At 42.4% G+C, this 17,773-nt stretch overlaps 1 protein-coding gene across 5 annotated transcripts in view; it reads left to right on the forward strand.

Moving 5' to 3' along the window:
- Positions 1–2,269: 2,269 nt before the first annotated feature.
- LOC109936602 (zinc finger protein 239-like) overlaps positions 2,270–17,773 on the forward strand; it is a 57,388-nt gene continuing 41,884 nt past the window's right edge. The window contains exons 1-3 of one of the 5 annotated variants that reach the window (XM_048619709.1): positions 2,906–3,011; positions 11,664–12,690; positions 16,749–16,888. In XM_048619709.1, coding sequence (XP_048475666.1) covers positions 12,018–12,690; positions 16,749–16,825 — 750 coding nt within the window. In that variant the 5' untranslated portion in view covers positions 2,906–3,011; positions 11,664–12,017 and the 3' untranslated portion in view covers positions 16,826–16,888. The other 4 variants (XM_048619708.1, XM_048619707.1, XR_007266034.1 and 1 more) reach the window with 4 other exon arrangements.

Consider the following 17,773-nt stretch of genomic DNA (forward strand, 5'->3'; position numbering starts at 1 on the left):
AGCATCTGCAGTTCCTACTATCTCTGGGTACAAAATTGGCTCAGTGGCAGGAAACAAAAGGTGATGTGTGTGTGCCTGGAAGACTGTTTCCAGTGACTGTACCAGGTCCCCTACTTGTTTGCAGAACATATTAACAATTTGGACTTCTATGTAATGGGATGATAAAAACATTTACAGAAAACATAAAAAGAACTCCATTTAGTTGAAAGTGAGGAAAGAAACTATAGTCTTCAGGAAGATATCAATGGACTGGTCAGATGGGCAGTAAATAGTAAATGTAATTCCACCTGGAGAAGTGAGAGATGATTCATTTGAAAAGGTGAAACAAAGCCAAGAAATACACAATAAATGGGAGGCCACCAAGAGAGGTTGAGAAAGTGAGGGAGCTTGATATGGACTTTTTTTCATTCATTCATGGGATGAGGGCGAACTGGCTAGGCAGCATTCATTGCCCATCCCTAATTGCCCAGAGGGCAGTTCAGAGTCAACCACATTGTTGTGGGTCTGGAGTCACATGTAGGCCAGACCAGGTAATGATGGTAGTTTCCTTCCTTAAAGGACATGAGTGAACCAGATGAGTTTTTCTGACAGTAGACAATGGATTCATGGTCATCATTAGATTCTTAATTCCAGATTTTTAAAATATTGAATTCAAATTCCACGATCTGCTGTGGCAGGATTCAAACATGGGTCCCCAGAACATTATCTGGGTCTCCAGATTAACAGTCCAGCAATACCAGCACCAGGCCATTGCCTCCCCCGATTTGCATATCACAGTTCTTGTTGAAAGGAGCAGGACAGGTAGATAAGATGGTTAAGAAGGTACAATTCTTATAACAAAGCATACAATGAAAGAGCAAGTAGGTTACATTTGAGTTGTATAAAACATTAATTATTCCAAATCTTGAGCACTGTATGTGATTCTGGCCTAGAAGGGTGGGTGCAGTGAAAATTTACAAATATGTTGCCAGGACTGGAACAGTGCAGCCTTGGGGAAAGACTGGATAGGCTGAAATTTGATGGTGGTGCACAGAGGGATCAATGACTAGATTTAAAATGACTGGTAGAAGGATTATAGTAAAGATGATCCAGAGACTGGTCAGAATCTGGAACTCATAGCCCTAAATATAGGTGGAAAGCTAATTGAATGTTTTATTATGAGGGGAATTGAATGCAAGAATAGAGGTCATGTTTCAGTTATACAGGCATTGGTAAGACCACATCTGGAGTACTGTATAAAATGCTGGTCACCAGACTTACAGAAGGATGTTAACACACTGTAAGCAGTTCAGAGAAGGTTAACAAGACTAAGGTCAGGAATGAGTGATTGCCTTATGTGGAAAAGATAGACAGACAGTCTAGACCTGTATCCTCTGGCATTTAGAAGGGTCATATAGCACGGAAACAGACTCTTCCGTCCAACTCGTCCATGTGACCAATTTTCCCAAACTAAATTAGTCCTATTTGCCTGCATTTGGTCCATGTGCCTGTAAACCTTTCTTCTTCACGTACTTATCCAAATGTGTTAAAACCTGTAACTGTACCTGCATCTACCACTTCCTCTGGCAGTTCATTCCACATTACGTCAGAGCTGATTTAATTGAAACATACAAAATACTGTGGGGCCTTGACCGTGTGGGTGTGCAAAGGATGATTCCTCTTATGGGAGAATTGAGAAATAGCGGTCATAGTTTAAAAATAAGGGGTGTCCATTTAAAAATGTTGAGGAATCTTTCCCCCCCCCCCCTCAGGCTCAAATGTCTTTGGAATTCCCTTCCTCAAAAGGCACTGGATACAGAATTGTTAAAGGCTTTTAAAGCAGAGGTAGAGAAGTAATGTTGTCATAGTCACAGAGGAGTTATTAGAGACATACAACTGGCTTAACCTGAGGTTCACCAGGCCTTAGCCAAGGGGAGTGGTCAAGGAGGAACGTCGTTTGTGGTAATTTCAACTGGGTGTGTGAATTGAACCTATGCTGTTGGCATGACCAGCCAGTCGTTCAGCTAACAGACCTACTTGAGGTATAGATTTTTGATAATCAAAAGGATGAAAGATTATCCAGATGGGGGGTACATTACAGGAATGCAGAGTTGAGGTTAAAATCAGATCAACCAGGATCTTGTTATATAACAGCGTAAGCTCAGAGCATTGAATGGCCAACTCTTGTACTTACGTTTATGTAGAAACTCTGAACTATTTTAGAAAGTGCATGGATGCAGTTCTGTTATCTCCAGGGATACAGACCAAACGTAGGAAAATGGGAGAAGGCGGACTGGCTCGACTTTCGACTGGCTCAAAAACGATAGCCGTGATGTGGAGGTGCCGGTGTTGGACTGGGGTGGACAAAGTTTGACTTTGGCTCAAAAATGGTAGGCTGATTGGTTTTTGTGTGAACTCTTCTGCATGTTCATAATATCTTAAGGAGGGAAGGAATGCGCTGGCGTGGTGGGGGTGTGGTGAGGTAGCGGATTTGAATTTCGCCTGAGGGTGGTTGATTGAGACGATGGGTTGAATGGATCCCACCTCCTCTATAACCATTCTAAGATGGCGGCCGGTTATCTCGCTCACGCCTTTCCCAAGACGGCGAGCGGCCAGTTATCTGGGTCATGCCCTCACCAAGATGATAGTCGGTTACCTGGGTAACCCGGATCCGCTCTGACTACCCACTCTCAAGATGGTGGTCACTAAGCTCTCCGGGGCCTGTGGACTCTTATTTGGCGCGTCAGGAGTTGTTAAAGTTGCTAGGTCCCAGCGCCGCGGCTTCTATTCCTACCCTGTCTCAGGCTCCTCTCGCCACTGGAAGCTTCCGCTCCTCCTCAGGCTCTTCCCATCGGTGACATTGAGCATGCTCAAAGCGCAGCTGCTCTAGCACCTGCGCACTGGATTCCCAGTACCCCGCCCCCCCCCGAGAACAGTTTAGATGCGCATGCGCAGGGCTGTCTGGTCTGGGAGGGGAGAATGCGGAATGCACACTGCGCAGCGCTTGTGCACGAATATTCGGTCTGCAGCAGGTAAGCGGTGACAGATACTGTAGGGGTTGATAACACGTTATCGGGGGGGGGGGGGAGAGGCATAGAAAATCGCCAGCTCCTAGGTTTACAGCCGCAGGGGCTTCACCCTCCCGGAAAAAGGCTGGGGGGAGATGCTCCCATCCTGGGGCAGAGAGTGGGGGATTGTTCACATCGGAAGATGGGGGGGCAATAATAAATAGGATGCTTCACAATGTGAGTCCCTCTGAACTCTGTTGAAGAAGGAAATCCTGTGGGGTTGGGTATTGGCATGTTTTAATGTCAGTGGACCATAGTGTCATACAGCATGGAAACAGACCCTTCCATCAAGCTCGTCCATGCCAAACAAGTTTCAAGATTCTGCATGGTCGACTGACTCATAAAATTAGATCGCACTGGGATTCAGGGAGAACTTGCCAATTGGATGCAAAATTGCCTTGACGGTAGGAGACAGGGTGGTGGAGGGTCCTTTTTCCAACTGGAGGCCTGTGACCACTGGTGTTCTGCAGGGATTGGTGCTAGGTCCAATGTTGTTTGTCATTTATATAAATGATTTGGATGAGAATTTAGGAGGCATGGTCAGTAAGTTTGCAGATGACACTGAAATTTGTGGTATAGTTGACAGTAAAAACGGTTATCTAAGGTTACAAAGAGATCTTGATGGTTTGGGCCAATTGGCTGAGGACTGGCAGATCGAGTTTAATTTGGATAAATGTGAGGTATTGCATTTTGGTAAAACCAACAAGGGCAGGACATATACAGTTAATAGTAGGGTCCTGGGTAACATTGTCAAACATAGAGACCTAGGAGTTCAAGTACATACTTCTTTGGCAGTTGCTTCACATGTATACAGGGTGTTTAGCAATCCGGAACTCCAGGTTAAAGTTCTAGGGACTGGGTTTTGATAGCAAATGGCAATATTTGAATTCAATAAAAAACCTGGAATCAAAAGCTAGCCCAATGATGACCATTTAACCATTACTGATTGTTGGAAAACCCATCTGGTTTACTAATGTTGCTTAATGAAAGTGGAGAAAAACCGCAAAAAGCTACAATGCAGTGAGACTTGGGTGTACCTGTGCATGAAATACAGAAAGCTAGCATAGATGCTGCAGATAATCAGCATTGGTCCTTATTTCTAAAAGGTGAGAGTATAAAAGTAGGGAAGTCTTACTGCAACTATACAAGATGCTGCTGAGACCAATGTAGAGTACTGTGAGCAGTTTGGTCCCTGTATTTAAGAAAAGAAATTATTTCATTGGAGGCAGTTCAGAGAGGTTCTCTAGGATAATCCCTGGTCTGGAGGGATTGCCTTACGAGCAAAGGTTAAATAGGCTGGGATTCTACTCAATGGAATTTAGAAGAATGAGTGGCGATCTCATTGAAACATTAGGTTTCTTGAGAGGCTTGACAGGATAATTGCTGAGAGGGTGTTTCCTCTCAGTCTACGAGGGGACAGTGTTGGACCAGAGGGCATAAGAATTAAGGGGCTTAAAAGTAAGACTTTGATGAGGAGGAATTTCTTTTCTCAGAAAGTTGAGAGTCTTTGGAGCTCCTTGCTACAGAGAGCTGTGGAGGCAGAATCCTTGTGTATATTTAACGCTGAAATTGATTCTTGATCAGTCAGGGAATCACAGGGATGACGAAAGAGCAGGAAAGTGGATGTGAGGAATGTTGGATTAGCGATGATCCTAATGAATAGCAGAGAAAGCTCGATGGGCTGAATGGCCTACTTATTCCTCTTATTTATGGCTCTGATGCTTACTAATGAAGGAAGTATACTATCCTTACTTAGGTCTGGCCTACATGTGACTCCACACCCAGAGAAAAATGGTTGACTCTTAACCACCCACTGAGCAATCTGGCTTGGGCTCTGAATGTTTGCCTAGGTAGCAATGCCCTAATCCCCTAAACAATTTCTTTAAAAACACTGCAACCCTTGAGTCAGATTCAGTGCTTTTACAGTCTGCAGTCGGGAGCTGGAGGAACTGATCCCAGGCAGAAGAGAGGGAAAAACAAAGAAAACTATGGATGGAGGAAAGTGTTGGTGGAAGTGGTTGCATTGGGTTTAGATTTCATCTCCAGAAGGAGGGAGAGCATGTTTAGAACTGGGATTTACAGCTTTGGTTGTAGCAAGAGATGGAAATGTTCTGCCGAAACGAGAATGTCCACTCTGAATTCCTACCCTATACTTAAAGTGACTTTGATGATTTGCGGTAACCTCCTTTCACAGGACTTTGTAAGGTAAGGTACTTCATTCCTGAAACTCAAAACACTGGTTGAGGCACTAGATTCATCAGGACCTGAAAATCTGCAACCTTTGAGTTTCAAAAGAGAACTGTTTGTCTGGGAAAATATTTCAAGTATCTGGGTGGCTGGAAAGTGCACACATGTACCTGAGTGAAAGTGTTGTTCTGCAGTGACTGTGAAAATAGCTTTAACCGTTACCCAGACTGAAGAAAGTCCAACTATTCACAGTGAGACAAAACTGCATACTTTCTGTGTTGCATGAGGTTATCATGGAGACACACAAGGATACCAACACTGTGGATAAACTGTGGAAATGTGCGGACTGCAGGAAAAGATTCCATTAACTGTCCCTGCTGAAAACCATAGACACAGCCACACTGGGAAGAAGCCATTCATTTGTTGCATGTGTAGGAAAGGATTTTCCGATTCGTCCAGCCTTATGCAACATCAACAACTCACACTGGGGGCAGGCCAATTTGTTGCACTGTCTGTGGAAAGAATTTCTGGTCTTCATCCAACTTGCTGAGACATCAGCAAGTTCAAACTGGAGAGAGACTGTTCACCTGCTGTGTCTCTGGAAAGGGATACACTCATTTATCTGGCCTTCAGTCACACCAAATTCACAATGGGGGAACACTGTTCAGTTGTACTGTTTATGAAAAGAGTTTCACACTGTCATCTGCTCTGATCACACATCAGCGAGTTCATTCTGGGGAGAGACCATTTGCCTGCTTTGTGTGCCAGAAGGGATTTAGTAAGTCTGCCTGCCTCTTGGCACATAAGTGAATTCATACTGAGGAAAGGCCATTTAGCTGCACTTCCTGTGCGAAGAGGTTCTTCATCTGACTCAATGTGGCGTGTTCACACTGGGGAGAAGCTATTCACTTGTTCTGTGTGGGAAGAGATTCAGAAAGTCCTCGAATTTGTTGGTACACCAATGCACTCACACTGGAGTGAAACCCTTCGCCTGCTCTCTGTGTCAAAAGGCGTTCACTGAGTCATCTAAATTGCTGAGGCAACAGCGAGTCCATAAGTGACTGCAGAGGTTGAATACTTCTGTTAATGTTGCTGTTAATCACATCTAAAGTTGATAGTCTCACAGTATTCAGTTTGTTTCTGCTGCTGTTAACAACCTCCCCTCTAACTGGCTGGAACTTAATTCTGGATATGTTGCTAGCCAGCATTTATTACCTATTTTAATTCCTCTGGAGAAGGTGGTGGAGAGTTGCTGCCTAGAACTACTGCAGTCTGTTTGGTGCAGGTACACCCACAATGCTGCTGGGGAGGAATTTCTAGGATTTTAAGCCAAGCAACAGTGAAAGAATGGCAACATATTTCCATGTCAGGATGGCAAGTGGCTTGAGAAGTATTTGTGGGTGGTGGTGTTCCTATATATTTGTCTACTTGGATGTAGTGATCATGGGTTTGGAAGGTGCTGTCTAAGGAGCCTTAGTGAATTTCGGCAGTGCATCTTGTGGAATGGGTTCCTTCTGTACCGTAAGACTTCTGGATTCCTTGGCCAGACTTTCACCTGCTTTTCCCATCAACCCAAAATATTGAGATTGTCCAAAACTCCGTTACTTCTTTGCTTTCTCATGCCTAGTTCCATTCACCCTAAGCTACATCAGTCAAGAAATGTCTCTATTTTGAAATTTGCGTGCTAGTTTCAATATTCCTCTGTGGCCTTGTTCCTCCCCATCTCAGTAACCTCCAGTCCCACAACCCTCTGAGACATAAAGCTGTATTCATTCAGGCCCCTTTAGCATTTTTTTTTTGTTTCGTCCACCATTGGTGGTCATACCTAGGTTTAAAACTCTGAAATTCCCATCCTAATATTTTGACCTCTCACTCTTAAAGATGCTTGTTCGAAACTGCCCTCCAATCAAGTTTTTGACCATCTACCCAAGTATCCCAAAATTTGTTTTTTGAAACTCCTTTGAAGTGTCTTGCAATGTTTTAATGTATTAAATGATTCGCTCAGACTTCTGCTATGCTGAGACACTAGCGGGTTCACGAGTAACAACAGTGATTGAATCATACTGTAAATCACAATCAGGACTGAAGAAACTTCATTGGAGTGTATTGCTGCTGAAACAATGTGTTTAAACAATAGCGTGTTGAGTCTTTCTAATACCTCTCTAAATTTATTCATTTTGAAGATCTTTCCCTTGCCATTGTCACCTCCAGTATTTCCTCTAAAAACAAGTCAAGGAGCTCATAGACTTCTTTGTCTCTAAGATTGAGACCATCTGCTCAGCCTTTGCTGATTCCTTACTTTCCATTAGTCTACTGGGCCAAACATATGTTCAGTTTTAAGCTGAACTTGGATCTTTCATCAGCTTCTTTCCTATCTCACATTATTATCTTAAGCACTGAGGCACACCTTCTAAACTATTGACGGTGTTAACATGCAACTGCTAATGGGATAGAAGGCTTTTAGAGGAGTGTAAATGTGTGGAGGGTTGAAGATGGAGTAACCAGCCAGGACAGCATTTAAATATTTGAATCATGGTGTACCAAAGACATGAACGAGTGTTTCAGCAGCAATGGGCTAAAGTGGGATAGATACAAGCAATATTACAGAGATCAGTGATGCAGGGGACATGGCAGGAGCTTGGCTCAAGTTCATATAGGAAACCAAAGTTGAACTTGGTCTGGTTAATCCTCAGACTATGGTCATGCGGGCAGATGGAGTCGGTAGTGAGTAAGAAAGAATCCATGATGCGGTTTTGCATAAGCTGGTGTGTTGATCTAACAGTTGTATGGACACAAGCATTAAATCACCTCTGCTGTATTGGATTATATGACAAATAGAGGCCATTCAGTCCAATCGCAGTGTATTGACACAAAATGCTCAGCAGGTTAAGAAGGCATTTAGCATGCTTGCCTTCATTGCTCAGTCCTTTGAGTATAGGAGTTGGGAAGTCATGTTAAAGTTGCACAGAATGTTGGTGAGGCCCCTTCTGGAATACCGTGTCCAGTTCTGATCACCCTGTTATAGGAAAGGTATTATCAAGGTGGATAGGGTTCAGAAAAGATTTACCGGGATGTTGCCAGGAATGGAATGTTTGAGTTATGGGCAGAGGCTGGATAGGCTGGGACTTTTTTCACTGGAGCGTAGGAGGTTGAGGGATGACCTTATAGAGGTTTTTAAAATTTTGAGGGGTATAGATATGGTGAATAGCAGGTGTCTTTTCCCTAGAGTGTGGCATTTCAAGACTGGGGGCATATTTTTAAGGTGAGAGGAGAAATATTCAAAAAGGACAATGAAGGGCAACTTTTTTTTTACTTTTTGGTTCGAGTATGGAATGAACTTGCAGAAGAAGTGGTGGATGTGGGTTGAGTTACAGCATTTAGAAGACATTTGGATAAGTACATTAATAAGAAAGGTTTGTGGGGATATGGGCCAAGCGCAGGCTGATAGGACCAATTTAGTTTGAGATTATAGTTGGCATGGACTGATTAGACTGAAGGGTCTATTTCCATGCTGTATGACTCTATAATTGAGCTTTCAATGATGACATTACAATCCTGTGCCTCATGAATGACTACAGGAGCTCAGTAACAATGTGTTCTGATCTCATCATACATAGTACAAATGGTGCAAGCAGAACATACAAATTGAGTACCAGGGGAATTGAAATGGCAGAGAATATCGAGTTCAGAAACCATTCAATAAAATGAATCTGTTCTGATTTTTATATTTTATGAGTCTCATTCCATTCCATCTGTTTCACCTCAAAATGTGTACTTTCTGAGTCTCCTGCAAATAGACACCTTCATTCCACATCTACACTGTCGAACTCTTTCACAACTTAAAAGACCTCCATTTGGTCACCTTGAATTTTTCCCTCAAGATAAAGTCCCCCACCACATCAATCTTTCCCAATAACCACGATCTCTAAGTTTTGACATCATTCTTGCATATCCTTTTTGCACTTTATCCAGTTTTTTTTTATAATATGGTGGCCAGAACAGTGCACAGCATCTTATCAAAATTGAACAAAACTTGACAATTTCTAAATTCTGTATCTCTGAAAGAAATTGCATTAATTTGTGATTAATTTTTACTTAACTTGCTGAATTGCAATAATATTTTTGATTAATTGTTCACCTGTATCCTATGATTGTTTTCTATTACCTATTAGTTCATAGGATGCCTACATCATTGACTAGGGTAGCATTTATTTCCCATTCTGATTTCCGTTGGGAAGGTGGTGGTGAGCCACTGCTTTGAACTTCTGACTTACATACATTAGGGTGTAGGATTCCAGGTTTTTGACCCGGTGACAGTGAATGCAATATAGTCAGTAAAGTATGATATAGTTCCATGTCAGGATGGTGTGTGTCTTGGAGGGCAATATGCATTTGTTACCATGCATTTCTTGGCCTTAGCCTTCTAGATGATAGAGAACCAGAAGTTTGGAATATATTTTTTTCTTTATTCATTCATGAGATGAGGGCGTTGCTGGCTAGGCAGCATTTATTGTCCAGAGGGCAGTTAAGAGTCAACCTCATTGCTGTGGGTCTGGAGTCACATGTAGGCCAGACCAAGTAAGGATGGCAGTTTCCTTCCCTAAAGGACCTTAGTGAACCAGATGGGTTTTTCTGACAATCGGCAATGGATTCACGGTCATCATTAGATTCTTAATTCCAGATATTTACTGAATTCAAATTCCACCATTTGCCATGGTGGGATTAGAATCTGGGTCCCCAGAACATTATCTGGGTCTCTGGATTAATAGTCCAGTGATAATACCACTAGGCCATTGCCTCCCCTTGTCAAAGGATTCTTGGTGAGTTGCTGCAGTGCATCTTGTAAATGGTTCATATTGCTGCCACTGTGTGTTGGTGGTGAAGGTTACGAATATTCAAAGGATTAGATGGGTGTCAGTCAGGTGGACTGTTTTGGCCTGAATAGCCTCTGAACTGCTGTGATCTATTTGGAGTTGGAGGAACACGGCAGGCCAGGCAGAACCAGAGGAACAGGAAAGTTGACATTTTGGATCGGGACCCTTCTGCAGAACTCCGAGCATGTTCAATGATTGCCATGGGGACCACCTGAGAAGGAGCAGACAGTCTGAGCAGCGGGAGAAGATTTGAGAGCCAGGGTAGGAATGGAAACTGGTGTCTGGGAACTTTATCAACTTCCAAGGGGATGCTTGAGACCTCGAATAAGAGCCATAAGCCCCGAGTTTACCCTGCAGGTGGGGACACGCACTGCTGAGCGGGCTCACAGACTGCTATCTTATGAATGGGAGTCAGGGTGAATCAGAGAGGCGGGGCTCCATTCCCTGGCTAGGGCCAAGGCTACCCAGGCGTCTAGCCGTCATCTTGGTGAGAGAATGACTTGAAACTGGCTGCCCACCATCTTGGGAGAGGAAGGTGAGGCAGATTTTGGGGGCGGTATTTGCACTGTATCTCTGGCAGTTTGGAACCAATGATTCCACTCTATGCAGCTCAATTTTCAAAATCCTAGAATGTAGGCCACTGGATCCTGGCAACTTGCTACAACTCATTCCCTTAATTTCTGCAGTATTTTGTCTTTACTGTGCAGTGTTCCAGCAAAGTTCAACACAAGCTGCAGGAACACACCTCATCTTCCACTTTCAGAACTCAACATCGAGTTTAACTATTTTAGAGCATGAACACTCCATTCCTTTTCTATTACCTACCCACAACCCCATGTCCTGTTGCTTTCAGTACAGTCAATCCATTTTGCAACTGGACCCCATTATCCCCTATTTAGCTTATTGTCACTGACTTACCATCAACAATCCCTTTGTTTGCTAGCCTTTTTTCACTTGCTTTCTGGAATAAATAACATGCTACTTCCTCAAAGAGCTCCAATAAATTTTTGAACATTATTTCTATTTCACAAGTCCATGTTAACTCTGCCTGATTTCCATGAAAATTTCTAAGTGTTGTGCTCTAATGTCTTTACTAATAGCTGCTAACATCTTCTTTGTGACACATGCTAGGCTAATAGCCTGTAGCTTTCTGCTTTGTGTTCCCTCCCATTTGCTTCTTTCCACTTCAATTGGACCTTCTCTGAATTTACGGAATTTTGGAAAATTAAAGCCAGTGCATCAACTGTGTCACTCATCACTTATTTTAAGACCCTAGGCTGAAGTTCGTCAGGACCTAGGAACTTGTCTGTTCTCAGCTCCCACGAATTATTCAGTATCACTTCCATTTAGTCGATTTCCTCTTTCCCTTCCATTTCCAGCTTAACATCTGTCAAGAGGAAAATGCGGAAGGTCTGTTGTTAAGAAGGTTACTGCAGCATACTTAGGAAATGGCAGCGCAATCAGGCTGAGTCAATGTATGGGTAATTTATTGGAGGTTTTGTGGAATATATCAAACAATGTGGTTTGATCTATTGTTTGTGCACTCCTTTTCCAGGTTTTAGGAGGGGAGGAATGCAGAGTGGAAATTGAAACTAAATATTAAGTCAGGATCTGAGAGAGCCACTTGATACACCACAGCCTGAACATCATCAGCTTTCAAATGTAGAAGGAGAAATATTTATCTGTTCTGTCTGTGGGAAAAGATTTCAAACATCAGCATGACTAAAAATACTGAGACACGTGCATCCAAGAGAGAATGTTGCAATGAGCTGGCTGTGCAAAGAGCCTTCTCCAGTTATCCAGCCTGAAAAAGCATTGGCCCATTCACAGTGGTGAGAAAGCTTATTCTTGTTCAGAGTTTGGGTGCATTTATAATTAGCCATCAAACCTGGAGAAATACAGTTACCCCATGGAGAAACCGTGGAAGTGCAGGAGCCGTGGGAAGGGGTTCAATTATTTGTCCAAGGTGAAAACTCATCAACGCAGTCACATTGGAGAGAAATGCTGCAAATGTGGGGACTGTGGGAAGGGATTCAATTACCCATCCCAGCTGGAAATCCACAGACACAGTCACACTGGGGAGAGATCTTTCACCTGTGCTGTGTGCAGGAAGGGATTCAGAGAGTTATCCAAACTCCACATCCACATGCGAGTTCACACCGGGGAGAGGCCATTCCCCTGCTTGATGTGTGGGAAGCAATTTACACAGTCATCCAGCCTGCTGATGCACCAACGTGTTCACACTGATAAGAGACCTTTTAAATGTCCAGAGTGTGAGAAGAGTTTTAAAAGCAGAAGTGAGATGCTGACGCACCACCGCACGCACACTGGAGAGAGGCCATTCACCTGTTTTGAATGTGGGAAGGGATTCACTCAGTCATCCACCTTGCGCAAACACCAGGATGTTCATAATGGAGAGAGACCATTTGTCTGCTCTGTGTGCGGGAAGGGATTCACTCAGTCAGCCAGTTTGGTGGAGTACCAGAGAGTTCACACGGGGGAGAGGCCATTCATCCGCTCTATATGCGGAAAGGGATTCACTCATTCATTCAATTTGCTGAGACACCAGCACATTCACACTGGTGAGAGACCATTCACTTGCTCCATGTGTGGGAAGGGATTTACTCGTTCATCCAACTTTGTGACTCATCAGCAAGTTCACAATAAATGACTTCAGGGATTGGATTCCGCTGTTAGTTCTATTGTTAATTACATCCAGGACTGAACCATGTTCATTCAGACAGTTGGAGTTTGTTTCTTGCTGCTCTTTGGAGCCCTACAACTGAACTAGTATTTAATATCCAGGTGGTCAAACACATTTAGTTTATTTTCAGCACCTTGTTCTTTTTTGTCATTTCAGTTTTGTCCTTTTGGTAGGAGACATTAACAGCATTCTAAAAATATTAAATAATCAAAAAAAAGGAGAGGAAATAAATTAATGTCTATTAATTGAGGGAAAATGAGGGAAACTAATGGGTCTAAATACCAACAAGATTCCTGGATTTGATGGAATGCATCCTAGGATATTAAAGGAAGTAGCTACAGTGAGATAGAGGATTCACCGGTAGTGAACTTCCAAGAATCCTTAGATGCTCAAAGTGCCCAATGATTTGAAAATTACCAGTGTAACATCTTTATTCAGAAAGGGAAGGAGACAAAAAACAGGTTCCCTTCGGCCATTTAGCTCAATATCTGTTATTATGAAAATGTTTGAGTCAGTTATAAAAGTTTCAGCAGTTTCAGTATTTAGAAGTACATAATAAAATCAGCAAAGGCAGCATGACTTCACAAAGGGAAAATCAAGCCTGACAAATATATTATAAGCCTTTGAGAAGGTAACAAGCAGGATAGAAAAGGGGGAAGCAGTAAATGCAATATATTTGGATTTCCAGAAGGCATTTCATAAGGTACCACATATTACGTACTTAATAATGTAAGAGCCCAACGTGTTGGGAGATATCTAACCTTTAATCTATGCTAATATACTAATTAATAGAAGAAAGAGAGTTTGGAAAAAGGGGACATTTTTCGGAGAGCATGCTGTCTCCTATGGAGTACCCCAGGGACCAGTGCTTGAGCCACAATTATTTACAGCATATATTAATGGCTTGGATGAGGGAAATGTATGCCATATCGCTAAGTTTGTGGATGACAAAACTAGGTGAGGATAACACAAAATGTGCAATTAATAGAGAAGGCAAGTAGAATGTGGCCTTTATTTTGAAGGAAATGAAGTATAAAAATAGGGAAATCTTGCTGACGTTATACAAGGTCTGAATTAGACCAAACTTGGAATACTGTAGATAGTTTTGATCACCTTATCTCAGGAAAGTTGGTATTGGAGGTAGTCCATAGAATGTTCACAAGGTTGATCCTGGGTTATGGATGGATTGTCTTATGAGTTGAGGTTGAGTGGATTGAGCCTGTACTCCTTGGAGTTTAGAAGAATGAGAGGCAACCTTATTGAAACACTGAAGATTCTGAGATTTGATAGGGTAGATATGGAAAGGTTGTTTTCCATAGTGGGAGAATTTAAGAGCAGAAGTCATAATCTCAGAATAAGGGTTCACTGTTTAAGACAAAGATGAGAAAGAATTTCTATTTTTCAGAGGGTAGTGAATCTGAAGAATCCTTTACCACAGAAGGCTGTGGAGCCTGGGTCATTAAGTATATTCAAGTCTGGGACAGGCAGACTTTTAGTCAGTAAGGGCATCAAGGGTCATGGGTTAAAGGCAGGAAAGTGGAGCTGAAGATTATCAGGTCAGCCATGATCTCATTGAATGGTGGAGAAGACTTGATTGCCTGAATGGCTGACTTCTGCACCTTATGGACAGTTTCACTTCACCTAGATAAAGCTCAAGGAGGATAATAGGGGATGGGAGTATACAGAACTTCACGATCACACTGAGAGGTACAAACAACACTTTGATGTTATGGAAGAGAGGTAAGAATGGCTAAAGTGCCCTTGTAGGTTAGCCTTTTTAGTGAATTTAATATGCCCTGATGCTGTGGTGGGATTTGAACTCATGTCACCAGTGGACTAGTCTGGTGTTTGGGTTTCTAATTCAGTAACATAATCACTGGAATTTTAAACCGTTCTCTATTAGTAGATCAAATGTCTGTTGTACAATTGTACCAGCAGCTAACAGGCTCCTCTTAACTCTTACTAATTTAGTTGCAGACTTAAAGCAATGTATTTCTCCATAGGTTTATTTTAAACAAAATATCACCTCCCTCAAAATGGTAGATTGAAAACTGTCACAGAACACATTAAACCTTCCGAGAATAATCACCATAGTCATTTTTAAATTGGAAACCTAAACCTGTTGTTTGACTTTTGACTTTTGAACAGGAACAGAGCAGTTTTACTTTTTTCACTAATTCATTGACAGTACATTTCCAGCATTTACCATTTTTCTTCCTGATTTGAAGTACAATAATAAAAGAGATTTCTGTTCTGCATCAATGAGTTGTGAACCTTGGAAGTCGTTTCCATGGGACACACTTCTGAATCCTGAACTTTCTCATCTCCTTTAGCTCAATGTCAATATTATACTGATTATGCATTTGTGAAGCAGTTTCAAATATTTTACTATCTTCAAGTCATTATCTTACCACAAGTTGTTGTTGTGCTATTCGTGTGCTGTGCTTTTCTCAATTGGATTAGCCAGAAATGATGGCTGCCGCCTCCCTGTCCCCATTCATTGTATAGGATCACAAGATCAGAATATTGCTTGCCTTCCACTACCTTACTAAGCAGTGAACAGGACTGAATGCAGCCATCACACAGCACCATCCAGAAGATCTGGGCATTGTGTCCATGTTAATGGAGGCAGGTCATATTTTACAACATGATGCATCCAACATTGTCTTCTGGTGATACTGCAACAAAAATAAACATACTCAGCACATTGTGCCTGTGCCAGCTCTTTAGTACAGTTATTGAGTTAGTCTCACTTATCTCTTTACTCAAAGCTTGGAATTTTTTTCCCGGACTGCTGTGAGAGAATCTACTTCCACCACTTTTCCTGACAGTGTACTTTTGATCAAAACAATACTATGTAAAAAAAAATCTTGAAAATCCCTTTGAATCTGTGTTTTCTGGGAGCTTCTGGAAACACTTTCTCCTTTATTTAGTCTGTCAAAACTATTCATAATTTTAAACATCTCTGCCACATCTCTTAACCTTTACTCCAATGAAAATAAATTCACCTCTTGACATTCTTCCTAACATGTAAATCCCAGAATTGAATGCATTGCCCAGCAGAGGTATAACAATTGCTTTTCTAAAGTCAAATGTTAACTCATTTAACATAAATATATTTAAAATAATTGGTTAAAGTCTTCATTAAAATACCACATGGAAGATTCATAGGATGGTTTTAAGTGCTGCTACCATCGTACAACAGAAATTTTGTCTCCAGATACAGAGGGAATAGTAGCAAGTGGTTATATTATTGTATTAGTAATCCAAAAGACTGGAATTAAAGCCAGACTTGTGAATTCATATTCCAGTGCAGTAGTAAGACAATTTAAGTCCAGCTAATTAAATAGATGTGGAATTAAATGCTGCTGGATTGCTGTAGGTGACTTTCTTTCAGAAAGGAAACTGATATTCTAACCTCACTATGACCTCCACAGCCACAGCAAAATGATTGATTCATAGTTGTCTGCTGTGGTGGTGTGCAAGTCACTTGGAAAATCTACAATTCAAATGCATAACAGCAAGTAGCACTAAAATGATTTCATCTTAATCTTTTCAAGGACATTTGGGGATGGCAATAATAGTGGTCTTGCCAGTAATAACTACACCCTGTAATGAATTAAAAAGGGGATGTGTCCCAAAAATTTCCTGCTCTTTCCTCATGTACCAGCAGAAGTAAAATACGTGCCCTGGAGTATCTATAAGAACATGATCTCCACAGTTGCTGACAGAAAAGATTCCCTAAATCAGCCCACTTTCTGGGGCATCACTGAGCTAACATCTGACTACCAGGGTACTTCCGGCTATAATTCTTGATCTATGTGGGACTCCTTCATTAATTCTGAAATCTCTCCTTTTTGGTGGATTGTGTACTTGTGTCTTTGTAGAATCTGTGCCTAATTTTATTGATTGATTCTCCGACACGTATCTCTACAGTGTCAAAACAAATGTGTAATCATGGCCAGCACGGGTCTTTCAATGGCAGCGTCTATACCCATCGTTCATCGGGGTGAGGAAGGTTCGCTATCTTTTGCACTGTAAGACACAGTGCGCTTGCGTGAAGCTGCACATGCGCAGTGAGTATCACCACTGGACCTTCTGGTTGCATTTGCAGCTGGTCAGCGGCGGCTTTAAAGAAACGGTTCGCAAACTGTGTGTATGTGTATATATATGTGGAGGTACACAGCCTGCAGAATGGGCAGCTCCCGAGTCTGCAGCTGTGGGGTTTCATCGTTTCTTCTGGGAAGTGACCCGGACGGAGAAGCCATCATCCTGCTTCAGGGAATGGAGGATTGTGGTAACAGACAAGAGCTTTCACTTTGGGGAAAGGTAACTGATCTCTGGTGAGGAAGGAAGGTGGGCAGGGAAGATTAGTCACAAACGCTCGCTGCCCCTTGAATCAATGATTTGGTTCTCAGCCTGGAGCTGGAGAACTAGAAGTTTATAAAATCATTGGGGTGGGGGGAAGGGCGCGATAGGGGGAGGCGCATGGATAAAGTGAATAGCCAAGGTCTTTTTCTCAGGGCAAGGGAGTCCAAAATTAGAGGGCATAGGTTTCAGCTGCAAGGGGAAAGATTTAATATGGACCAGAGGAGTAACTTTCATGCAGAGGGTGGTGCGTGTATGCAACAAACTACCAGGAGAAGTGGTGGAGGTGGGTACATTGACACCATTTAAAAGGCATCTGGATGGGTATATGAATAGGAAGGGTTTAGAGGGATATGGGCCAAATACTGGCAAATGGGACAAGGTCAGATGGGATGTCTGGTTGATGTGGATGAGTTGGATCGAAGGGTTAGTTTTGGTGCTGTATGACTTTGACTACCTACCCTAGACAGAGGGGGAGGGAAGGAGAAAATTGGGAGTGGAGGAAAGGAACACTGGGAGTGGGGAGGAGAGTGTGACATGGGTTTAAATTTTGGCCCAGAGTGGAGGAGAAGTCTTGGGGACTTGGGCTGGGA

Source organism: Rhincodon typus, chromosome 43 (genome assembly GCF_021869965.1).
Source record: "Rhincodon typus isolate 14 chromosome 43, sRhiTyp1.1, whole genome shotgun sequence".
In the NCBI taxonomy this organism is placed as follows: domain Eukaryota; kingdom Metazoa; phylum Chordata; class Chondrichthyes; order Orectolobiformes; family Rhincodontidae; genus Rhincodon; species Rhincodon typus.